The 26,497-nt window shown below is 39.2% G+C and overlaps 1 protein-coding gene across 1 annotated transcript in view; it reads left to right on the top strand.

Moving 5' to 3' along the window:
* The window catches only part of CDH2 (cadherin 2), a 116,182-nt gene extending 106,011 nt beyond the window's left edge, over positions 1–10,171 (top strand). The window contains exons 15-16 of the mRNA XM_005479260.4: positions 1,528–1,692; positions 8,753–10,171. Coding sequence (XP_005479317.2) covers positions 1,528–1,692; positions 8,753–8,959 — 372 coding nt within the window. The 3' untranslated portion in view covers positions 8,960–10,171. The remainder of the gene's footprint in view (positions 1–1,527; positions 1,693–8,752) is intronic.
* Positions 10,172–26,497: the final 16,326 nt, after the last annotated feature.

Below are 26,497 nucleotides of genomic sequence, written 5' to 3'. Positions count from 1 at the left end.
ATAAAAAGAGAAAGGATAAAAAGTTCTGTTCTGTTTACTTTTCTCTGATTCATACTGCTTCTTGGAGATCACTTATTATTCTGTTTGGTACATGAAGTACCGAAGGGTAGGAGTTAAAGCTCTGCCCCAAGGAACTTGTAATCTAATTAAAGCATATGAAACTGCATTCTCAGATCTCAGTGGAGCTGTTCCACCTTTTTTGACTATATATTTGTGTGCAGTCATCTGAGAACCCAAGTAACAAATCAGAAGGTGTAGTGGATTTGATAATCAGTTGCAGTTCTCCCCATCTACCATCGCTGCTGTCAAAAAGAATTCTTCTCCTGTTGAAAAGTCTGGGTTTGGGTCACAGGAGGTCACAGTCTCAGAAAGGATCTACATCCTGTGAGATAACAGCAGCAGTAAAAGCTTGCACTCCTTCCCTTAGGAGCCAGTAAGGATCTAATGAAAAATAGTCTGAGCAGACAACTTCCAGCAAGTTGAGATGATAAATAAGATTCTTACCAGAACAGCACTGTTGAAAAATTGATATTTTTGATGGGTAGAGTAGCCTATTTAGGATGTTTATAACTGCTTGGATTATTTGTGGGGCAGAGTATCTGGCATACAGCAGAGTTGGCATGAGCCCCCATCTGCTGGTAGTTCTTGAATGGCTTTTGTTTAAGCCTTGATGTGCAGTTCTTTGTTGTGCATTCTCACCAATGCCCTGTGTGAAGGCATCAGAGAGCATGACTTTCTTCTAGACATGGCAACAGTGAGGAAAATGATAATGATGAAATGCATCTCACTGTGCAGAGAGAATTCAGGAATATCTATGTTGAATGCATAAACACTGATCTAATTAAATTTTTCACATACATACATGCTGCTTATTGGAATTCATACTGCTGTGCTAACTTCATCAGTCTGCCAGAGTTTGAAACTGCAGCATCAAGTACTTAATGAACAGATTCATGAGTAATCTCTAGAAAGTGCTTAGAATTAAGGCCAAATCTGAGGAGCTTTGTACTTCTTATGACATTTTTCACCCTTTGGCTTTCATATTATGGGAGCCACATAAAATCAGCAAGGACTCTTAAATTCATTCTTTGAAGGTATTAGAAAATACTGCAGAACACTGTGCTTGCTTTTTTCTCAGAATGTATGGCATTTATTTTCTTAGAAAAATAAGAGTTGGATTTGGCATCTTTGCTCTGTGCTGTAAATCATCATTACTAGCTAAAGTGTTTAGTCCCTTAATAGTACTACTCAAATCCCTGCTTCTCAAGGGAAAACTTATGAGAAGCTCTACAAATCTGATGGAATAGAATCAAACCAGGAGATTCAGGGAGTATAAATCAAATAACATCCTGTTGGTATGCAAATAGCAGTATTATTGACTTATCCTCAGTAAGCATTACAGTCCTGAAAACAGGACTTCTGGTGAAATGATACTTTGCATTTTCCTTTTTTTCCTTCTCATGTTTCCCCCTGACAGATATTGTTTGAAATTCTGCTAACGTTCTGTGTCTGTTTCATATTTTTCAGGATTATGACTTGAGCCAGCTCCAGCAGCCTGACACTCTGGAACCAGATGCCATCAAACCTGTTGGAATCAGACGTCTTGATGAAAGGCCAATCCATGCAGAACCTCAGTATCCAGTCAGATCAGCTGCTCCTCATCCTGGGGACATTGGGGACTTCATTAATGAGGTAAAGAAGCAAAGAAAGGTTTCCTCCTAAGATCTGATAAGCTTTTATATTTTGTTTATTCTACTCCACATGAGTAGCTGTTACATTAGAACATAATAACTTTTTAAAATTTCCTCAGACAATTAAAATTGTCTCACTAGACAGAAGTAAATACAGTCTTCTAAAGTACAGACAAATTTAATTAACTCATTCAAACAGAAAGGCAAGATATATCAATTAACTTCTGTGCATCCATATTAATTACATTCATAGTACGTTATCAGCAGCAACCACAATATCTCCAAGCAGGATTATGCAATGAGTTGCAAGTAATAAACAGAATAACAAAATTGTATGTAGCCTAAACTCATTTATTAATTCACAGTAATTTAATAATGGAAAAAGTTCATTTTCATTCTCCTCATACATTACCCTTTGAGTGCAGATAATAGTGGAAATTCAGTACCTTCAATAAGACCAAAAGAATTCTGTCAAATACGATTAGTGAGCAGGGCAGCTAAATTAAATGTTATGTAAGTGCATTTAATACTTGTCTTGTCATAGAGCTTTCAAAGATTTTGCATTATCTTTGATTCTTCAATCTAATAAATGTAATTGAGATTCAGACTATACCAGAGTACTGATAGCTCTGAAAGAAATTATCCTCATTATTTCTATCACTGGTCAGCCTTAAATCATTGGTGTTGTGGTACTTATGATAGAACGTGTTTCTTGTGTTTTCTGGTTATAGGGAAAAAAAAAAAAGCTAACCCAGGATTTACTTCTGTTTTTACTTTATTCTCTACTGAATTGTAGTAGTTAATTATTTCTCATATCTTCCTTGTCAGCTGGAGCTGGACACATACTGCAGGGTATTGCAGAACAGTTTCTGCAAACATGTTTATTCTTGTTTGCCTTGAAGAAAAGTCATGCTAATATACTAAAGTCTTTTGTGTTAGAAAGCTGCAGAAAATTGAATTTGCCCCTTTTAAGGTATACAGTGATACAATTGTCAAAAAACTTAGAGGGGAGTTGACTAGCAGAAAATGTACAAATATTCTTGTAAGACATTTTATTTTAAGAGACTCCAGTTTTTGCTTGCCTTACACTTCTAAATATTACATTATAATTGGCTTCTGGAAAATAGTGGAGACACGAGACAATAAAAGACCCGCATTGTTGGCCAAGGCAGTGTACAAACAAGAACTTCCTTGTGCTTCTAAACAATCAGAATTCCCATCCTGTTCTCACACAGCTGTGGCCAGACGGTGCCCACCTGGCAGGCAGTAGTGAAGAATCCTGCTTTTTGTTGTTCTCAAAGCAGCCAGGAGGCTCTGTTATGGAGCAGAGGCAGGGAATGGGTCTGATTCTGCTGGAAGGCTAGAAAGGGGCCAGAGGTCATCCAGCCTCTTAAGACTTTTTTTAATGACTTAGCAAGCTGTTCTTGCAATATTATTTTTCAGTAGGTTATCACTCTTGAAGATGATAGCATCAGTGTGTACACATGGGGCAGAAGAAACAGTGCGTGCTGTCTTGATTTAACCCCATAAGTTTGTAATGTGCTACAGACGAGCATAGAGTAATTTTCTTCCTGCTGTCTACTGTACTATATCAGTACCTCCCTTTATGCTTCCCCTTGCCATCCACCATAAAAGAAAGCTTCTCCCAGCTATTCATACACAGTAAAATAATGTCATTGATTAAGAAAATATGTGCAAATATATATGAAGTTAAAGAAAACACAGCAATTTTCTTGTCTGCAAGTTAGCTCAGAATTAATTATATCCTCTGATTGAAAGGAACTGTGTGAGGTAGTTTCTGTGCTTTAAGGATTATATATTTAGCTTGTCTTCTTCGTAAGGGTTTTTTTTTCTGAGGATTTTACAGAAATGTATTGTTTTACTGTGGGGCATTCCATCTAACCCTCTCTCTAGCAGACAGTAGCCACCCAAAGATTGTCTATGCTCTGTTTTCCCAGAAGACTGAGCAGAATAGGCATTTTATTTCTCTAAAATAGTGTCAGCTTAATTTGTGTTTTCTGTTAAAAATTTCCCATGACAGATGTGATTCTAAATTGTCTGCTGGATGTGGGAGAAAATGGGTCTGTCTTTCACAGGAGTATTCCTATGGAGATTGTTACAGTTAAATTTCAAAATTATCAGTGTCTAGAGTATAAATTTTCAGGCTGCACAGGTTTTCAGATTCTCCAGAAAATTGCACCTGCAGTCCTGGTATGATTAAACTCAAGAAACTTGGTAAGTTTCTCTCAGTTTTACTTGAGGTAAATTGAAAAAATATCTTGAGTAAAGCCTGTACCAGATATTTCTTAAGGCAGTTCCTACAGGAGATAAGCTGAGCTGTGGAAACAACATAGCAAGATAAGAAAGAGCAAAGTTCATATCTCTCTGCATCCAACTTCAATATTATTAGACGTAATTCTTCCCTTGGGCATCTCTAACCCAAACCACCCACCAAACTAGCCCAGTCCCTAGCTGAGCAGGGAGAGGCTGCTTTTGAACTGTCAGCCCTTCAGTAGCAAATTCTGCATTAGCCCCTTGGTTTGAAAATATGCAACACTTTGGAGATCAGTCAAATATTTTGGAGATGTGGGTCAGTATGGTCTTTTGGGATGCTGGTCCACATGTGGAAATTAATTTAATCTGTTGAATGCTCACCAGCACCTCAGACACACTGCTCAGATTAGCTTCTGAATTTCTTTAGCTTTGGACAAAAAATTGATTTCAGATACTGGAGGGTTTAGCTCCCATTTCCAAGCAAGCTATGGGAGTTTTCTTCTTATTTTCCTTACAGACTCATAGAAACAAAAAGCAAAAAAAATATCCAGTGGGTCATTTAGGTTTTTTCCTTTTAGCAGTACTCTGTTTCTTCTGGTATATTATTTTCTACCTGTCATTCCTTGTATTAAACCTACTTAACTCAATGAGACATACATAAGTAAGAGTGTTTTGTAGTGTTCTGGTGACTTCTCAGTTGAAAAACAAGTTAGAATTGCAATAAAAAGTCATGCATTTTTATAACACAAAGTTCAGATAACACGTTCAAAGCTATGAACTGTTTAAAACAGGAAGGTTCCAGAGGTGTCTGATAGTTAAAATAGGTTTTGCAGGCATAAGCTAAATGACCTCAGGGACTTTCTTGTTTTGTCTGTTTCAATGGATAGATGAATCTGTAATTTAAGAGGGGAAGGGAAAAACCTTCTTTTCTTCCAGTCCAGTGTACAAACAAGTCAGTGAAATAAGTCATGTGTTATTAAGAATCCTCTGTAGACTTTGTTTTCCATTTTGAGCCTTTCAAAGCCTAACCTGCAGAGTGTGGAGCATAATTAACACTTAGAATAGTCAAGATTCGCAGGACAGTATAAATTAGACCTGTTTGAAGTAGTTTTTTTAATCCTGTTTTCAAGACCCACCTATATTGTCCCTAAAAATCTCAGGAAAGTTATATTGTGGTGGAGAATTTGTAGCTATTTATATAGCTACACAGAATATATTTATAATCAATAGAGGACATTGCCTGAGGTAAACTAAATTTAAATTGCAAACTAAAGGTCTCATCCCATGGAGACATGGAGGACCCTCAATTCATTCTCAGTAAATGGTTATTGGTGCAGTGCACCTCCATGCGAAATGGACTCCCTTGATGGTTCCAGATATAAACCAATTTGTTTTTTGTATTTCCCTGAAGATCTCTGTTCTTCCTTTCCTTCTCATCAAAAGCCTGCTGAATCTGATTAGGTAGTAGGATTAATGAAAATAGAAGCATTAGTTAGTTCAAGATTTGAGAGGGTTACTTTCCTTTAACTTGAGAGAAATGCCTGTATTAAATGCCTGCCTGTATTAAGGCACGTTTACTGTTGTTCCTCAGCCAAGGCATTGTATTTTCCCCAGTTCTACCCCTTATCACCTCCTTACTGGAAGCTCTACTATGTTTATGAAAGACTAAATAAGTGAGTCTGTCCAAGGTCTCAAGCTGGCCTCTCTGTTGCTGTAGCTCTTCTTTGACAGCTTGTTGTGCACTGGTGGTGTAGCACACGTAAAGAAATGTGACAATTCACTGTCCCAGCAGGTTCCCCTGCTCCTGAGGATGTGCCCCAGAAATTCTGTTGTTGATTGAGCTTCTCACTCTAATGAAAACTTCACGTTTTCAGATCAGGAAACTGTAAACCGAGTAACTATAACAGCTCTGTTGCTCTGAGGCTCTTGAACACATCTGGTAAAAACTGAGATATCTTTTTAGAAGTGACTGACAACGAAGGCCTTGGCAACAAAATCAGTAGTAGCCACTCCTGGCTGCCATTTGTCATCTTTTTGGTTGTGCAGATGCAGCAGGCTGTGTATCCATACCACCTCCACCCACTGAGAGGGACAGCATAATAGAAGAAAAAAGGTGGCAGTGCTGAAACCAAAGGGAGCTTCCAAGCTGATGGCACTGCCAGGGCTGTCTGGCATGCTGTAGAACCCAACAGCAAAGAGCAGCATTACACTGGGTATGCTCAAAGAGTCAGCTTAGCAGAGGGAAGGAGAAAACATTGCAGTACTTCTCTCTCATTTTAGTATGTAACTTGCGACACAAATATAGCAGAAATCTTGTCATTTGAAGAGTTAGACACTAAGTTCAGTCATTACGCTGTGAACCAGGAGATAGGTGAAAATGTCAGTGTAACTTGTGCTGTGCAGTTGAATCAATACTTCCAAAACATGACCCGTAGCTACGTTCTCTGAATGAAATGGATTACACTGCCAGCACAACCTTTGAGAAAGTGAATTTGTTAGTGAGATCCTATCTTGTAAGTCAGTAACTCAAAACCAGTTTCCTTTTCTGAAATGCTATCATGATAGCAGCAGCAAATTGAAAAAAAATTACAACTTCCCCTTTGGAAAAACACATGGAAAGAGGCTGCCTTCTGCCTTGTCATGGATGACTGATAGGTATCAGAATTTTTGCAGTGCTGTAGGAAAATGTTTTGTTCGCTGATTTTTTAAAATAAATTGGTATCCCATGGTTGGCTGCCTATTAGTAGGCAGAACTGCAGGGAAATAACATTTTGTCTCCAAACCAACTTTCTAAATGACTTTCACACATGGATAGCTGGCATTCGTACCTCAGCACTCCTTACCCTCAGCTGGCATTTATTCTCCTTCCCTGTCACCTGCATTCCAAACACATGGGTATCTGGCACCGCAAGCAGGGTTAAGGAAAGATCTGAATACCATGGGGCCAGTTACTGCCTAAGAAGTAAAGTTGTCTTTGTGCTTCAGCTGCAGAAAATAAGAGAAAGCCTTAGAACTTGCCCCTTGGAAGCTGGGTAAGGGATGTCTTCCAACACTTGCTGTTGCCTTTTCAAAATCACTCATCATTTTTGCTTATTATGGCCATCAGGTTTGAAAATGCCAGAGAGAGATAACAGGCATCACCAATTATTCTTATCTCATAATTCAAAATTACACTTTTAATGCAGGCTATTAATAGCCTGTTTGATGTTGTTGTACCACATGAAATTATCATTTCAAGGCCAAAATTTGTTCTTGATTGGAGGTCATTGGGTTGATAAATATGCTGGGCTTTTCCACCACTGATTTTGAAATTATTTTAGGTACATTTTGCACAATTCTGAATTATTTAAATAGATAATAAAGAGCCAGGATTCACTTCTGCCTTTTCAATGCCAAATGCTTTAATTAATGGGTTTAATATGTATGTATTCCATAATACATATTTGTAGAAGAAAAATCAGCTTCTGGTTCTATTTTGTCATATTTGGACAGAACACAATTGAGAGTAAAATGTACTTTTCTAAAACCAGAATATATTAGATCATTTGAAGGAAGCTTACTCATTCCTTCAAATAAGTAGGAGTATAATAATGCCATTCTTTAAATAAATAAACATTAAAAATTAAAAGTAAAAGCAGCACAAATATCACTGGTAAAAATTAATAGTGAGCAATTTAAAATCCTAGCACAGCCTTATGGAATTCTGGAAGATACATTTTCCCCTGTCAGTGGCTGCCAGAGTAGATCCTATTCAAAATGGAAGATCTTGAAAAAAAGTGTTGTTCATCCCATGGAAAAAACTATGAGGTTAAAAAAATACAAATCACAAGAGAACTTTTTGGCTTCAGGCTTTTATATTCAGCTTGTAAATCTTCCCCAGATAAGCACAGAGAAATTGTCTCATATTCTAAAGTTAGTTACTCATATAAGTGCTTAGTTTGGACTTATGTAACAAAACAGAGAATGTAGAGGCTTTTCTCTGGAAGAAGTGTGATTCTTTCCTGGCTTTTCCTCTTCAATTCCCCAGCATTTCCTCCAATTCATTTTGTGTTGCTTTTAATTTTGTCTATTCAACTCCATAGACTGAAAATGTAAAAATGCTGATGGCCCACTGTTCACAACTTCAGTACTTTGAAATGAGGAAACAAAAACAGTCATCATCTTGTTTTCAGCTTTGATGTCACTGTGTGTATTTTCTGAAGAGCAGGTGGATTTCATGGGTGGATGTGGCAAAACATAAAAGGCTTAAGACAGCGTACCATATATTTTTCTCACAGCAGCCTACAAAGGTACATGAGTTTACAGGACTAACTAAATATGGATTTTGGCAGATGCAGATGGACTGCAGGCCAGAAAAGTCAGTGGATATGCTATTGACCATGTGAGATGGCTGTTGAAGTGAATCTCTGCAAACATGCTTATTTCTCCTTCCTCATCTGTCTAACCATTCCCACATTGCCCATGGCACAGGTTGTGAGCTGTATATCTCTGAAACTGTTTGTTTACTAGCTTCAGTCCCAGTGCCATGACTCTCTCTTAAGGTTTTGTTAGGGCTGTGATTGCCGCTACATTCAAAATCTCCAGTGCTGCAATGCTGGAAACCTGGTCATTCTAAAAGGAGTTACAAAAATGTAAATCCTGTTTTGCACTGAATGGCAGGAGAGGAAGAACTTTGTTTTCTCAAGTGGTGCTTGATAGATAACTGCACTGCAAATATACCGGATGTGCTTTTGTCTCGCTCTCAGATACAGAACTTTATCTTCTTTTTTCCCCTCTCCTTCTTGCAGGGACTTAAAGCAGCTGACAATGACCCTACAGCCCCACCGTATGACTCCCTCTTAGTCTTTGACTACGAAGGAAGCGGCTCCACTGCTGGATCCTTGAGCTCTCTTAACTCCTCAAGTAGTGGTGGTGAGCAAGACTATGACTACCTAAATGACTGGGGCCCACGTTTCAAGAAACTTGCTGACATGTACGGTGGAGGTGATGACTGAACTTCAAAGTGAACTTTGGTTTTGGACAAGTACAAACATTTCAACTGATATTCCCCAAAAGCATACAGAAGCTAGGCTTTAACTTTGTAGTCTACTAGCACAAGTGCTTGCTGAAGGCTTTGGCTTAGGCTGCAAACCAATTTGGGCTCCGTGGAATATCAGTGATCCAATGCTGTTTGGAAAAAAATATTGAGCTCAGTTACACTTGAATTTTACAGTACAGAAGCACTGGGATTTTATGTGCCTTTTTGTACCTTTTTCAGATCGGAATTAGTTTTATGTTTAAGGCTTTAATGGTACTGATTTGTGAAATGATGCATTAAAGAGACAAAATATGTTGGGGTGGGGAGGAGTAAGGTGAAACACAATATACTTCACAATGCTTTTGTTACATCGCATTGCTTTTATTAAAATAAGGAGATTAAAAATAAACAAAAAAATCCTCATGGAACAATTTTATTATCTGGGAGAGAGAACCATGAGGTGGAACAATGTACATTACTTCTAGTTTTAGATGTTAGGGGACTTTTTTCACTAAAATTCTAAAAATTATGCAGCTGGTTGCAAATAAAGGGAGTTTTCATATCACCAGTTTGTAGCAGAATTGATTTTTTTTTTCCTTATGCTAGAATGTTAGACACATTTTGGTCTTAATCCATGTACACGTTTTGGTTTTTGTTGTTTTTTTTTAATTTCTAGTATTTTTTTCCCACTTCACTGTAAAAAATGGTATGTGTACATAATGTTTTATTGGCATAGTCTGTGGAGAAGTGCAGAAACTTCAGAACACGTGTATGTATTATTTGGACTATGGATTCAGGTTTTTGCATGTTTATATCTTTCGTTTATGGATAAAGTATTTACAAAACAGGTTGCAAACAAGTGACATTGATTCAATTGTTGAACTGTAGTTAGAGTAATCAATATTTTTTTTATTTTTATTTTTATTTTTTTTTTTTGGTTTGGGGAGGGAGAAAAGTTCTTAGCACAAAAAAGTTTTACATAATTTGTACCAAAAAAAGGGGGGGGAGGGGAGTTGGCCTGATACTGGTGGCACGAGAAAATATACAGTATGTTTTCGGGGTGGGAGGGGGGGGAAGGAGCTTTCAAACTGGAGAGACTTCTGAGAACAGCTTTGCCTCTGTATTGTGTACCAGAATATGAATGATACACCTCTGACCCCAACGTTCTGAATAAAATGCTAATTTTGGATCTGGTGCTTGGTTTGGCATTTTTTCTTCCACCTGAGCAGCCCTGACTGCAGTAAATAAAAAGTACCCAAAATGTGTTTGAATTCTGTGAGAAGTTGTGTGTGCTTCTTTGGCATTTCCTACTGCCAGACTGAAAACAAGCTGCATGTAGAAGAAAGCCCAGCACAAATTTGGAAGGCAAGTTCCCAGGTAAAAGCAAAGTGATCTGTGCTGGGATTTCTGAGAATTCACAATTTTCGGTTCCCCAGTGATGGCTAGTTCTTTGGTTTAATGTGCATTATCTAAATAAGAACTTGCATAATTTTTGGCTTATTTCTAGACTGACAGTTTAATGGATGTGTGATTATGCTGCAGGTTGCATAAATAAATTGCAGATTGTAGCAGTCCTCTGAGCCTGGACTTTCTTGTGCTGAAGTGAAGACAAGCCCCTGGTAACCTGAGTGCACATCAAATCACGTCCTGCAAGAAGGTGCTTACGTTCATGGAGCTCTATCAAAAAGCCCCATGAGGAGATTTGTCATTATTAAACATGTTTCTGACCTGTTACCATGATTTACTTGCAAACAAAGCAAGCATAGTAGGTACTGTTCTGTCTTTGTTCTCTTGCAGCAATCTGCTCAGGTTTAATGCCTACATTTACAGACATTAAGGACCCAATTGTGAATGGTGTCAGCCTCAAACAAAATGAAATGCTCTCAGTGGACACGGAGGGGAAGCAGGCTCTGGCAGCAAGTTGATCTGGGAGGAGAGCTCGTCACTGGTGCCACTTCAGTGCTTCCTCAGCACTCACACGATAATTTACATAATTTGACTTTGGGACATAAATCCCAAAACCGATTTGGGGAGTGTTAACGCTGCATGGGGAATGTCTCCTTTTTTTGCTCCTGATAAAAGGTAGCCATCCTCTCAGGCTGGGATATACTATTTCAGCTTCTGCACACCTGGCTATTATTTATATCACCATTTGCAACTATAACTGAATGCTGTAATACAGCCTTGATTTTTGAGTAATGTGTCAAAGTTACCAACAAGCACTGTTAAGCCATTTCCAAATTCAATTTGTAATATACAGAACAAAGGATGTAGATCAGGACATGGAAATAAAGTCTGACCATGCATAGTTAAGTAAGGACAACTTTCATAAAGGGCAGATTTTAAACTGTCAATGCATGTTAAATAAGCAGAAGACAGCTTTTAGCGCACAAAATTATGCAAAAATGTATTTCAAGCGTAATCTGTTATTTTGATCTGTTACTTTGAACCAACAAACTGAAAATGCTAAATGAACTTTATTCATTGACATTGAATGTTAAAAAACACACTGGGGGAGAGATCTGTACAAGATTTCCAGTTTGGGCTATAGCACAATTTTTTGTTAAAAGTGGACAGAGGTCATCTTTTATGAGCGCTTGGCTGTTCTGCACAGCACTAGGAGCTTTATCTTGATCAGACAGACAGCCAGCTCTACAGCTCCTTTGAAATTGTAGCAACAGTTCTCAGACCTAGTGACAGTTCAGCATTAGGTCTGCTGAACAGAACAAAGAGATTTTATGCATCTCGACTGCTTATAGAAGAAGAAAAAAGATGTTTGAACTGATCATCTTTCATTGAGTTTCAGATTCATCTTTATTCTAGAAATGTGCAGCCAGGTTTTGTACCCGTGATACCTGCTTCAATGCCCATCAGAGGGCTGCACTGAGAGGAAGGTGGCTGAACATTGGTTGGGCCCTACAGTATTTTTGAAAAATGGAAATTTTGGCAGCCTAATTTGTAAATAGCATTTGGTAGCAGCATATATTACCTCTGCTTTAGAGACACTGTATCCAAGAGAAGTTACTGGCAAGAAATGAGGCTTGAGCAAGTTTGACCTTTCAGCCTTTCTGCAATTTATTATTTTCTTTCAGTGATAGCCTTTAATAGCCTATATCCTTCTCGGCTTCAGGGCTAATAAAGGTGGGGAAGAGTGGTTTCAGGAGATAAACATTTGAAATGGATACAACGGCCTTATGGCAGATGGGTCTACCCCACTGCATTTTCTCTGGAATTGCCAAATACTGATGAATATATGCCAGTACTCATCCCATAACAGTCTAAAATGTACTCACCATGCTCCCTCCAGGTAGTTGAACTCCCAAGTGGTTATTTTGGTACTAAAGTAACAAAGTGACTAAAAGCCACATGAAGACTGCTGCTTGGGAATTCTCTTTCTTGGTATGCAGTATTTTTTTGGACTAGACTAATGTTACCCAGAACATTAACATCTACTTTTCCATGGTCCCATTCACCTTAACACCTGAGGGGAAATATCTTCTGACAGCTGATGGGACAATTCCCAAAAGGGTCTCTAAAACCTTTCTGTAGTTACTAGAGATGTCTCATGTATGCCACTGCCAATTCTTCCTTTACACAACTACTTCTACCTTCCTAAGGAACCTTTCTGCTAGGTTGCACAATTTTGACAGATTTACCTTTCTGGTTCAGGAGTGTGAAAGCAAAGTTCCAGCTTTTACCTTGGTCAATATTTATTAGTCAAACAAAAATCAGAAAAGTCAGACAAACACTTAAATACCTAATCCACAGTGGTATATTTTATACACAAATTTCAGCCAGGGATGATCCACATTTGTATGGTGTCCTTATTTTTTATTTGCTTTGCATTTGCTTAAATAAACTTTAATGTTTAGTCTCTCTCTAGACAAGGATCTTTCCTAGGAATTTCTTTAAAGCATAGGATAATTTCTCTTTACTTAATATATGTCACAGGAATAACGAAAATATTTCCCTTTGACAACAAAGCCCAGCTGGGAAATAGAAGTGAGGAAAAAAAGCCAAAGAAAAAAAGGCTAAGTGTTCCCTGCAGGGACCCAAGGTGCTTTCCATCACACAGATAGGGGAAGAGCATCCCATTTGTTAGGGACCCTTTGATGAATCAATGCAAGACACTCTTCAGCCAACCTGTGCCTCTGTGCTGGCCAGACATCTTTTTGGGTGTAACAGAGACTTGGAGATGTCCCTTCTCTGGAATTCTCAGTGTCAGTGCTGCTTCCTGTCCTGCTGGGTTACATTCCAGCACTGTGCTTTCCCAGTTTTCCTCCTCAGTTTACCCAGGTAGTTGAACAGTGCCAAAACTCACGCCGGGTTTTATGTAACCTTCAGTTTACAAGCCACAAAGAATCAAGGTCTTAAGTCTTGTTTTGGTTTGCTTGCTTTGCTGCAGGCTGGAGGATGCGTTCTCCACACAGCAATAGCTGGGAAGGCTTTGTCTTCTTTTTCAAAGTTCAGTGTCCTGATCAGTATTTTACCCCTGTAACCTCTGTGGGCTTCTAGGACATCTGAAAATGCAGCAATTGCCAGTGATACAGTAGGCACTTATAATCAGATTTCACATTTATGTGCTCTCTTGACATTTCTGCCGCAGACAGACATATCCTGTGGTGGCAACATGACCCTGCAACCCCACCCAGGGAGCTTTTTGGAAAGATCAGTCGGGGTGAGGTGGTGGACATGTGCTCCCTGAGCTGCTCTCCTGTTGCTCTGGCTGCAGAGAATGCATTCCTGTGTGTGTAACTCTTGCCTCTCAGAAGATCTATGCAGGTCTCTTGCCACTCTTCTCTGAGCACGAAAACGCTGCCCATGTAAGATGCCTGGAAAGCACCCACACATCTCATCTCCTGCATGCCTTGCCACCTCTACAATCATTTACTGCCTCAACAAGATGGTCATTATTTTCTATTTGCTTCCATCTTTATTCTTCTCCCCCAGCTGTGTTTCAGAAAATACCTAAGAGCATTTGTCTTTCATTAACAAAGGGAATGAACTATGGTTTATTATTCTTGGTGCTTGTGGCATTTCCCATCTAATACGCAGTTTTTAAACCCTTTTGCCTTTCATGAGCAAATTGTACTTTCTTAGTTTTCTTGGCAAGGCTGAGAAAATGCTTCCACTTTTGTTTCCGTCTCTACTTACCCATTTTCAGTTCTTGTAACAGTCTCTTTTGCTCTTGTTTTCAGACCTTAAATCAATATTCCGTGAAAAAACAGTGACCAACCTCTTCTTCTTTAAATTGGCTATTTTCCCCTCCTAATACAGAACATGCTTGTAGAGTTCCTATTTTCCTGTGTTGCACCCAGGAAAAAAGTTAGATTTTTCATTGTTCAAAATGGATTTTATTTATTACTATTTCTTAAAATATATTCATTTTGAGAGGCTTTTTTTCCAAGCACTAATGCATTTTTAAACCTCATAGTGGTACACATTTATGCAATTTCATGAAATCACCTTCAGGTGATTCACTCCCTCCCAAAGAGCCTAAATACTGATTCTGAAAGAAACATATTTAGCTCTGGGTATGAATAAGGAATAGTAGCATTGTGCAAATTACTTTTACATTCCTGCTTCTGAAGACAAAATGTCTTCAGAATATGGTATGGGTATATACAGACTGACAGATCCATGGACCCACCCGTTCTGGGTTCCAAATTACAGAAGTTTGATTATTGCATTACATTTGTTATCTGCAGTACTGCAGAGTGAGCTTATAAAAACCCAGCTGTCTCTGTGCGCCATAAATCAAAAGTAATGGCCAGATAATCAAAATTATGTTCCAATTCTAGAACATTCATTACTGGTGGCATTGTGTGAAGCAGTTATAAAAACAAGCAGTGTGCTAGGATGATTAGAGGGAATTACACTAAAAATGTAGAATCATTGCTGGTGTGTTTTGACTTGAAGTTAACAAAGAGCAGTTTGCTCAGTAAGGGTATTTCAAGATAAACTGAGAAATAAACAAAAATTTGTCTTTTAGCCTGACCTAGTCAGGAAGCAATATTCAGAGCCCTATCTTTCTGAGAACTGATTTTTCCTCATTTGGGCAAAATGAAACTAAATAAGAAAAACGACCAAAACTAGTCAACCCAACCCTTAAAAACTCTTCATGGAATGGGAAAGGCAACTTCAAAGACCTGCTCTGCTGTCATGTTTCATAACAAAGAATTCCACTCTATTGCCAAGTTTTTTGATCTTCCCATTTTCTTGTGTGGGCAAAAGTTCACACTGACTAGAGACCAAATTATCTGACTGCAGAATGTCTAAATCCAAACTCTAACTTAGTTACTTTGGTGTTTCCCATTGTTCCTTCTTGGTATGACTAATTAAATACCTAAGAAAATACTGTAACACCTGAACTACTGTTTGGGATGTAAAAAAGCCCCAGCCCACACTCAGGAGCTATGCCTTGATGTTTTATATGCTGAGTGAATGCCATTATTTTGAAACTAATGAGTTTTTCCATTAATGTCTTGTGGAAATCTCTAGATTTTATTGTGAAGGAAACAGTTCATAAATCCTTTGCATTTTTTCACAAAATGAATTGTTTTCTGGACATTTCCACTCACCCTTCAGCTATTTGAAGGCAAGACTTAAATGGCAATAAGATTTTAATATGGGTTGATGACCACAAGGAAACCTTTTGAGCCCTAGCCTTCAGGCTTGACCTTCAGAGGCTGGAAAGCAATCCTTTTTGCTGAATAGCAGTCCATCAGGTCAAGTTCTCATGAAAAATGTTTTTCCTTTGAAATTGAGTAGTGTCAACATATATAGTGGAGCAGTGTGTTACAGAAGGTAAGTGAGAGTGGCAGAACACAGCCCTCCCAAAATGGGTCCAGACCCAAAGCTCCCGAGTCAACCCAGATGCTCCCACTGGGGATGCCCCCAAGCATTCAGCTCAGGGAAATGTTTACCATCTGTATTATTCCTGCAGCCATATTTGATAGCATTTGAAGATGAACAACCTTGAATCACCAGGAATGTATGCATGAATACATTTCTTCCAGAAAATAGAGACCGACATAATTCCAAGTTGTTATCAATTATCGGTTGTCTTCCTTTTGAAAAATGTCATTTAATGACTTCATATTTTGTAATAACTCACTGTATTCACTAAGGTGCTGTGTTTGCTGAACTCTGGACTGTGTTGTGATGACAGGTGACCCTGTTGAAATGAGCTTTTACAAAAATCTATTTCAGATCTGAGTATTTGGAAGAGAATTTTGATGGCAATTTTGTTGGCTGATGATCTCAAAGACCACTAGACACTCAGACTTTTAGTAGCTGCCACAGGAATATCAGATCAGCTGCCATTCTAGAGGAGAGGGAGAAGATGATGCTGTGAAATTAGATTTTAACACTGCTCCACTCATAAGTACAGTAGGAAAAAGCATGAAGTAAAATGCTGGGTCACAAGCTAGATGTTTTGTAAGTATTTATTGTAGATCTGTGGGCCACCTGCACAGTGATGGTGATTTTGCACCATATTAAGGATTCATATTAAGTCTCAAATAAAATACCAGGCTTCTCTGAAGATCATCACAAGGTTAATTGTCCTTTCAATTCACATGAACATGTTTTGCTTCTGCATATTTATACCTCTTATTGCAGGGGAGATTTTCTCCACCACTTGAAAATCCTTAGTGAGTCTGAAGTAAATTTTTGTTAATTGAATATAACAATATTCAGCTTGTTTACTGAATATTGTGGGATCTCTGACAAAATGTTTGTGAATGTGCACTTAACAGAGATTATAATGAAAGTAGGTAGAAAGCATAGATTACCATAGCACGCCATCAACAACACTATATAAATTTGCCCATTGCAGACAGCTGAGGAAGTTTTTCATAGTAGCAGCCTCTTATTGTGACTTTTATTTTAATTCTAAAAAGAGTCAAAATGGGTATAATTTTAGAACCAGAGAAGTAGGGAGAGAATGAGCACTTATTCTGTGATCTTGAAGATTTGAGTTTTGTGACCCTCCTCAGTGAAACTAAAATTGCTAATGTCAACCCATCTTTGGCAGACAGCACCTCGCATTGATTTTATACATAATTCAGCACAATTGACAGCCTTTTCAGGACAAGCGGGAGACTGATATGTTATGGAGGCTAAATTGCTTCTCCATTCTGTAAAAGGGGATCTCTAGAGGCCATGATTTGTGTTTAATGGTGTAAAGAGTTGGAACTGTGAAGAAGTTGGACTGTGTTACGGCTGATGTGAAGATTCTCACAGTAAATCAGTGGCACAGTAAAAAACTGCCTCCACTGAATTTCTTAGTCTTGTAAGATATAAAAAGAAACCCTTTTCTCCCCTCTGTCTTGCCCCAAACTGTAGCAAAAGAAGTCAGTGCGTTACCCATGTTTAATTTTGCAGTACCAGATGTGTTATCTGTGCAATCAGCTGGTGACCCAGCCATGGTGAGACTAACCAGCAGAACAGCCATGAGAAACAGTGCAGCATCCTTGCTGATGCTCTTTTCCTTTGTCCTCTTGTCCTTTGTCCTGTTGAATTGCTCAGAGAAATGAGCAGCTGTGGGGTAAACCTAGGCATGAAAATGAAATTTATTCATTTTCTCTAACTGTCTGTGTCTGAGTTTCCACCAAGGATCCTGGATGTTCTTTCTGAGATCTTTCCAGGGTAAGAGCAAGTGCACAAGAACTTCTTCATGAAGTGCTGCTAATCCCCACCCTCCTTCACACCACATTATTATTAGCCCCAACCATCCTCAAAAGGGCTCCCTGTGCAGTGGCAGGGGCAGGCAGATGTGAAATAATAAGACTAAGGCTGCATTTTTTTACTTCATTGTCTCTTAGAAAAATCTTGACTCCATGGAGCACCTCCTTTGCCAAAGAGCTGGTGCACAGCTCTCACCTTGGTGGCCACCCAGACTGTCCAGTCTCTGGCATCCGTGCACCTTGTAGAGGGCCAAAACCAGAACAGAAGAAACTTCTATTCCTGAGCTGGATTTCCCCAGAATCCCCACTGTTAATTTGATGTACTAGCAAAACTCTCTCACACTTTAGGAACAATAGTAGCAGAGACACATTGTCGTATCTGATTTTCTTTTTTTTTGTTGTGTTTATGTGAGTCACTGACGCACACAGTCTGTGTTCGTTGATGGTATGCAAAATTCAGTGCATGCAAGAAACTATTCTTGCAGTGTAATCAGATAATTAGATGTTTTGTCGCTGTCTTGTGCTGTTTAATATAAAGTACTTTGAATGACAATATGGCAGCTCCTTTCCAGCAAACTTTACAGGCTGCTTGTTGCAAACTGCAAGTTAAACTTTAATTGGGTGTCCTGAGATTTGCTACTAGGAAGGTAATAACCTCAGCACAATAACACGAAGCTGCATCTTTTCACTGCTGCCAGTGTTGTAAATAAAGGCTAATTTTCCAACAGACTCACTCTTTCTTCAGCAATCAGGGGTACCAAAAGAGGTAGAACCTTTTTCCATTATTTCTGCAGACTGTAATATGCAAAGACATGAGCAACCCAAGTGGCCTTGTGTGTGAATGAGTATATGGAGGTGGGGACTGACAAAGGAGAACTACATTTTGAAATAACAACATGAATTTTATTGAAAAAGCATTGAGTTGTTTGCCCTTTTATTTAGCCTTTATGATAGCAAATAGAAATAATTTGGCTTGCCAGCCAGACTTAGAAATGTGAAGGTAGAAAAAAAGGCAGCCCAAAACCTCGGCATAATTTTGAGTCAAATGAGGTTTGGATCAAACTCAATGCAATTTATTTTTATATACTGCCTTCCATGCAGAGTATTACAAAGCAGTTTACAGGGAGAGTTAATCATCAGAAGCTAAAGGCAAAAATAAGGTTTTAGAAGCCAAAAATAATTTGGTAGCAGGGAGGAATCATGGGGGCTTTTATTGGCGTTCTGAGAGAAATTAGAAAAGTTCCAGGTAGAGCACTTTTTTCTTCTGGTTTTTGGAAGGCAAAGTCCTGTATTCAGTCGTGTCAGAAAATGGCACATTCTTTTTAATGACACTACTTTTGCGTGGCTCATCTTGTCAGAGAAGGATGTCAGTGTCACCCAATCTGAGACCTGTTCCAGTTCTGCTCTGAAGAGCTGCCACATAGACTACTTGCCATAAATAGGAAGGAGTATTACTGAGATAGAGCTTCATACACTGCAAGAATTGCTCATTTTTAGGGTTTTTTTCCCCCTAAATAAAACCTGGTATCCTCAAAATATCAACTTTATCCATTTTGAGGTTGAATTTAAAAAATAACAAAACAGAATGCTGCTATTGTATTATGGTCTTATAATACACATACCCTGATATTTAATGATTTAACATTTAATAATTTATTAATAAATGAGTACTACTTAATATTTTGTATATTGGGAAAGATTCTCTGGTCTCCTGCTTCAGTTTTGCATAACTGCTAAAGCTATTCAGGCTGAGCTAATTTACATCAGCTAAGAATTTTATTTATTTCACTTGCTTTGTGTTTACAGAAATCAGATATCTGCATCATTCAATTGGTGTCTCTCACTGTGAGGTTTTAGTGATGCAGGATGTAGAAGGAGCAACAGGGTAACCACATCTAGCCCCAAAATGATGAGTACCCTTGGAGTCACCACTCCCTAGCTGACTTTCTCTCCAGACTCTCATGGGCTGTCCAATACACAAAGTGTTTTCCAGACCTTCAAAGCTCCTCAAGCAAAACAGAATTATTTTCACCTGCTTGGTCTTCTTCTTTATCTGAGAAAGTCCTTCCTTGAAAGATCTAAACAATTTGTACTGCTCTGTGTGTTATGTTCACTGGCTGGTCTTTGTCTTGCACTGACAGCTCAGCCTGGAACATACCTCAGACAACAAGAGGAAAACAGGTGTGAATGCTTTCAGCTTGGTTTGGTTAGCTTAAAAATTTAACCAAGCCAAACATTTGTTGCCTATCAAATTCTCCAAATTCTTCCAACATTTGTATTTATGAAGTGGCCTGCCAAAGGATTTGATGCATGAGTGTCAGCTTGAGGGGAAGACAGGGTCCCACCAGAGCCTGGAAGCTGTTCAGCCACTCCTCAGGAAGGGAAAGGAGGTGTGAAATAGTCGGGATCACTTACAGCCCCACCGCAAACAGAGAAAAGGAAAGGGAAGGGAAGGGGTGTAAAGTTGCAGGGCACACAGTGGTGGGCGTACAGCAAGGCAGGGTGCTGCCCCTTGGATAGCCCTGGCCAGGAGAGGAGGCAGCCCTCCGTGCTGCGCCCTGCTCAGCTGCTTTATCCCCATGTGGGAGTTGGAATGCGCGTCATTCTCGCTGACCAGAAGCACGGGGTAGGGTATTGCAATAGAAAACTGTTAGTCTAGATCACAGAACAGGTAAGAAGATGCAAAATGCTTTTTCTTTCGTGTGCTTTTGTCACTCATACATTAAGGGGTCATTTCAGGAAGCACTGATTATAGCAGATGCTGTGCCTCAAGCATCCTTCAAACACACTTTTAAAGAATATTGCAATTCCATTCATATTTTTTTTCTAAATTACAACCTCCAACGACACAGTTTTTACACAAATGTAACTTCACAGACCTTGACATTCATGTTTATCACCACAAGGCAAATGTTGCACGCACAACCATCCATGTAAGAGAATGATGATGACATTAGATTCTGTGTGATATTGTGTTACAACACTTGTGGGTTATTATAACAGCAGCCTCTGGATGTTAAATCTCTTCCTAGTTCAAACATTTTTTTTCTGCCCAAAGCAATTTTTGCCTCACCACTCAAAGCCTGAAGGTGCTAAGATTCTTTTTCATTCACACATTTTCACTTAGAAATAAGGGTGCCTATTACAAAAGTTTGCAGCAGTTAGGAAACAAAAAAGTTTGGCTGTAAAATTCAAATAAAGGAATGCATGTAATGAATTTTCTAGCTCAGAAACTTCAGAAAACTACTGCTGGCTCAGATTTACTCTGTGATCACACAGATCATGTGAGGTCAAAAATGTACAAAATGCCTCTATTTACTTTTATATATAAGGTTCTTCTGAAATTTCAGCCCTCACATCCCTGTCCCCTGTGTTTCCTTTGCTTTTCAAACTCATGAACTTCCAGATTTATCTGTATCTAGTACAAACAGATCTTTAGGAAACTGGTAGGGCTGTGAATCACCTATTCAGGACAATCCTTCTTGGTTCAACAAGAAAGCGAGCCACTTGTAGTACCTTTTCTTCTTAACCTTCTACTTTTCTCTTAAGATTCGGCTCACAGTATTTTGATATCAATGGCAAAAAAATCAGATTTCCAAGATTTTCAAAAGTTTCCTTGATGACCACTACATTCCAAGCCAAATACTCTTTTGCAGTCTTAATAAAAAAATATTTGGTCTATGCTGCATGAGTTTGGTAGCAGAGAGGGTAACAGGAGTGATCTCTCTGAGAAGAAACCAGGAGTTGTCCCCATGTGTGTCTCCCCAGAGACATTTCAGCTGGCTCCAAAAAGGATCTGCTGCTGCTCAGACCTGAGCCCCTCAGCAGCCCTGGTGGCATCTCTGTGATAACATACTTATGGAGAGTGAAAAAACACGGTGCAGCAGCTGCGTGAGAAGGGGGAGTACAAAACATTTGCAAAACCAGCCCTGCAGACACCAGTGTGAGGGAGGAAGGAGAGGGAAGAGGTGCTCCAGATGCTGGAGCAGAGGTTCTCCTACAGCCTCTGGAGAAGGATGTAATGGAGCAGGTTGTCCTCCTGCAGCCCATCAAGGACCATGGTGGAGCAGGTGAACATGCCCTGAAGGAATCTATAGTCAGTGGAAAGGAGCCCTTGCCAGGAGTATGTTGTCTGGAAGGAGCACCCATGCTGGAGCTGCTCTTGAAAAACTGTACATCATGGGAGACACCCCCATGATGGAGCAAGGGAAGAGAGCAGAGGAAGGAGCAGCAGGGATGGAATGTTATGGACTTACCACAAGCCCCATCCCCCCTTCCTCCCTCCCTACTTCCTCCAATAAAAGAGTCAGGAGTGAGGGGGTGAAATTGAACCTAGCAAGAAGGAGGGATGGGGGAAAGTGTTTTAGTTTTGTCTGTTTTTCTCACTATCCTACTCTAATTGGCAATAAATTAAATTCATTTTCCCCAGGTTGAATCTGTTTTGCCCCTGACTGTAATTGGTGAGTGATCTCCCTGTCTGTATCGTGACCTTGTCTTATTTTCTCACCCATGTGTAGAGGAGGAATAGCAGAAGTGCAGCTGGATAGGCACCTGGTGGCCAGCCAAGGTCAGCCCACCACAAAAACATACCACCAATAATATCTGAGTGGCAGTATCACAGCATCATTTTCAACTTTTTCAAACATATATAGAAAGAAACACACATACACACTTATCCCTTAGTTCTCTCAGCTCTGCAGCATTAATAGAATAGTGAAATATCCCAGGAATTTTTCAGCTTTAAGGATTTGAGAGAGGAGAGGCCAAGAAAAAGCAACCCTGAAGGGAAGCTGATGAAACATAACTGGAAGATTGAATTGGTTTAAAAAAACAGCAAGTGGTTTAGAACTGTAATGAGGAAAACAACCCTTTGGTTCAAAAGAAACTGCTTGTCCATTTGCAGGATAATCAATATCTTATCCTAAAACATCTGTGAGCAAATATAAAAAAGAAAGAATACTGTATTCTGGAAAAGATTTGCTGACCAAGCCCAAGTTCCATCAGAAATGGAAGCATAAATAACTTCATATTGATAATGATTCTTAGGGGAAAAGAGCTGAATAAACAGCACTGAATAAAATGTAAAATTGCATTTTATCTTTCTGTTTTCTTGTAAAACTCTGTGCTAGCAGACCTGGACTGTGTCTGCCTTTAGCATTTGATCAGAATTCTATCTCAGTCAGCCTTTTTTATTTCCCTGCCTTATTTTAAGCATAATTATCAGATTGATAAATATGCGCATGAAGCATAGCATTAGCAGAGCCTGTGTTCTGAATTACTGTGGCATTGTTGCTTCTAGCGAGCAGAGACAGTTTAGGACCAGAAAATGAGCATGTTTCACTGAACAGATTATCTTTTTCAGCTAATAATAGTTCATATCAAATACCATTTTGTGAAAGATAGAGACCAACTTGCACACTCTCTGTAAAAAAGAAAAAAAGTGGAAAATGTTCCCTACAGAACTCACATATTACAAAATCAATTTTGCCCTAAAGGACAATTTTAAGAGTAATTTCAATCCTTAAGTAAGTTTGTATGTTGCTGGGGTCCTTATATATTTATATCATAGTGAGCAGTACAAGGACCCAACTGTGCTCCCATTTCAGGCCCTGTGTAAAATTCAGCTTAAACTCACAGTAATGAAAATGGAGACTGGATTGTTCACATCCTGAGAATTTTTGTCTTGAAAGTTCCAGTTAGATCTTACAATACATGCACTAGCTTGAACTAAACATCTAAGTCTTCCAGGACATCAAGGTGCTTGGTCTTTGTAGTTCCATTATAAATTGTTCAGTCTGATTTCTTCTCCACAAACCAAGATTCACTTTCCACACTAGTACTCCTAAAAAATGTCGTCTTCTCCTTGGTAGCAGAGACTTTCCTCAAGGCAAGCTTAGCTTTGCAACTTTTAGGAATAGTTCAGCCTTTTTCTTGTAGAGGGCAACAACTTTACTGCCAAGAGAAAAGGATGAGCTGTCTGAAACAACAAGCTACATCCCACAAGCTCAAATCCTGCACACACTCTGGTATTGGACACCATAATGGGATAGGAGGGTGATTTTTAGCAAAGCATCAACTAAACTTCATGTATATCATGGAGTGCTTGTTTCCTCTGGTTTTTATCATGTCAGATGGGCAGTGGTAACAGCTGCTCAGTAGTTGTCCTCCAGCCCTTGGTGCCTGCAGCACTGAGCTGGCTGAGGGGGCCAAGTGCTGGCTGAGAGCTGAAGGCTGCCCAAAAACACGAGGAAAAAGAAGTTTCTAAAGGAGAAGCTTAAAATGTGTTTTAAGCTGCTTAGTCTAATGAGAGCAACATTTCCAACCTAAGATTTTCACAGGGCCAGTATGCTGACATATTCACAGGATCATGGAATTGTGGAATCATGGAATCATAAAATGGCTGGAGTTGGAAGGGACCTTAAGTAACATTTGTTTTTAATCCCTCTGCATTGGCAGAGACACCTTCCATTAGACCAAGTTGCTCAGACTCCCATCTAACCTGGCTTTGAATAGTTCCAGGGATGGGGCATCTACAACTTCTCTGGGCAACCTGCACCAGTGTCTCACCAACCTCACAGTAAATAATTTCTTCCAAATGTGCAATCTAAACCTACTCTCTTTCAATTTAAAGCCTTTGCCCTACAACTATCTGCCCATGTAAGAAGTCCCTCTCTAACTCTCCTGTAGCCCTTTTAGGTACTGGAAGGCTAAAAATTGTATCTGGAGGCTTTAAATGGTCCAGCTGAAAGGTCTTGGACCTGTGTGAGCTGCAAGATTGGGGGAAAAAAGTTTTTTGGATGTACTGCAGTCACATACAGAACTGTCTTTTGGAAAGTTTCAGCTCCTCCCTTCACTGGGTAAGGAAAACCAGGCCTTTTAGCAAAGAGATACTGAGCATTCTCAGCCAGTGGGGAACTGCTCACAGGATTGTGTCCTTGATTTAAGTATTGTTGTGTGTTGCAGGAAAAAGGAGAATATCCAACAATGCTGTTCCTGCTCCAAAAGAGCTTCGCATTCTGTGTTGGTTGCACTCAGAAGCTGCACAGACTTTGGTTGCTTGTGCAGCCCTACAGTCTGTATTACTGCACATGTTTTCCAATTATCCAACTTCTGTGAGAACAGAAGGTCAGAAGACCATTCTAGATAAATATTTTTGTCACCTTGCACTTGATAACTAAGCTTTCCAAAGGGTAAACAGCCATGATTTCATCATCAGTCTTGGAATAACAAGGTTCTGAAGTGCATGGAGTGCATGACATGTTGCTGCAATATCAGGGGCAGAAGATGAGCGTTGACAAATGGGGCAGAGGGTAATATTTTGATTGATTGTTTGCATAGGAACTTACTGGTGAGGCCTGAGAGCTTTGATAAGATGCAAAGATTAAGATATAAAATTTAAACTCAAGAAATTATATTTCTGTTGCAGGTCTGGCAGAAAATGTGGATGGAAGAGAGTATTGAACAGTACAAAAAGACAAAATTCTCTAAGAAAGTAATTCCAAATGCAATAATAAACTAATTAAACACTGTTAGAAATATAATAAAACTAGCACTGTCTCCTACAGGCAACCCACTGTCTTAAATAAGCATTTTAATAATCCTCCTGGTGATTTTGGTACAATTTTGTCTGACCTTTAAATAAAGACCACCAACACAGCAATTAAATATGATTGGCCAACCTTTGTGAATTGTCTTCAACCTAGAGTCAGTTCTCTTTATTTTGTTTCTTGCTTCCTTCATCTTTACTTTTGAATACAGCTGTCTTTTCAGGGAACTTTTTTTTCTTTATCAAAATCTGCTGCATTTTTCTGTCTTCCTGTGGCTATTGGTCTCTTGTTTTATTCTCCCTAAAGCTTTTGTAATCAGCTCCTGATATTTAGAATTTTTTTTCCTTTGTTAGAATCAGCTTGTAAAACCAAAATATTTTTTAGCACTCTTAGAAATTCATTTAATATTAAGAAAATAGATGATTGAATTCACTCCCTGTATAGCTACAATCACCTTCAATGTACCTTGTGGGAGGAAATTTTTTGATACTGCAAGTGTTGTCCCCTTGCACTGCTGCTATATCTGGATCAATTGAGTCTCCATGTTAAGTTTGATGGAGATGGGGTTCCATTCTTGAGAACATCCTTGAACAATTACAGTTGTTGCAAGATTAGTTGAGCCAAACTAAAAATACATACACAGCTGTGCATGGACAGTCATCCTCCTCCTGGATTTTCTCTTTAAAAGAAAAAAGGTGTTCCTTCCCTCCAATACCAAATACTGTTCCAAACTTGACAAACTGCAGCTGACAACCACAGCCACCACAAACAAAAATGATCTGTCAAAAGGTAAGAGATTTTGGAGTAGTAGTTCTTCAGCCCTAATTCATACTTCTAAAGAACAGGGATATATACAGATGCTGTGCTGTCAAAGACATGAAGATTTGGAAGGTGCCTTTTTTTCCTCCCACATTTAGCATATGTCTTAGCCATGCATAAGATTTTCCAGCGTGGAGGAAGCCTAAGAGGAGGAGGAGGGGCAGGGAGGAGGCAAAATTTTCTTCCTTTCCAAGATGCAATCTGAAGTGATTCTAGAAATACTCACTTTAGCTGTATATATTTTTGAAGATAAGACTTGTTCATATCAATCAAAGCAGAGTGGCAGCAGCCGAGTGGATTGCTTCAAGTAGTTCTGCTTTTCACAATCTGATGCAGCCCTTTGATATGTTTGTTCAGTTGTAGAGGGGCTCTAATGTCACAGGCACAGCTGGTTTCCCACTCTGCTATCACACTTAACAGTGGGGGGCTCTCCTCCACTGCAGCTGCCTCTAACATCAG

The sequence above is a fragment of the Zonotrichia albicollis genome, chromosome 1, assembly GCF_047830755.1.
Source record: "Zonotrichia albicollis isolate bZonAlb1 chromosome 1, bZonAlb1.hap1, whole genome shotgun sequence".
NCBI lineage: Eukaryota > Metazoa > Chordata > Aves > Passeriformes > Passerellidae > Zonotrichia > Zonotrichia albicollis.
Note: the sequence above shows the minus strand (reverse complement) of the source record. Positions and strands in the feature narration are given on the sequence as shown.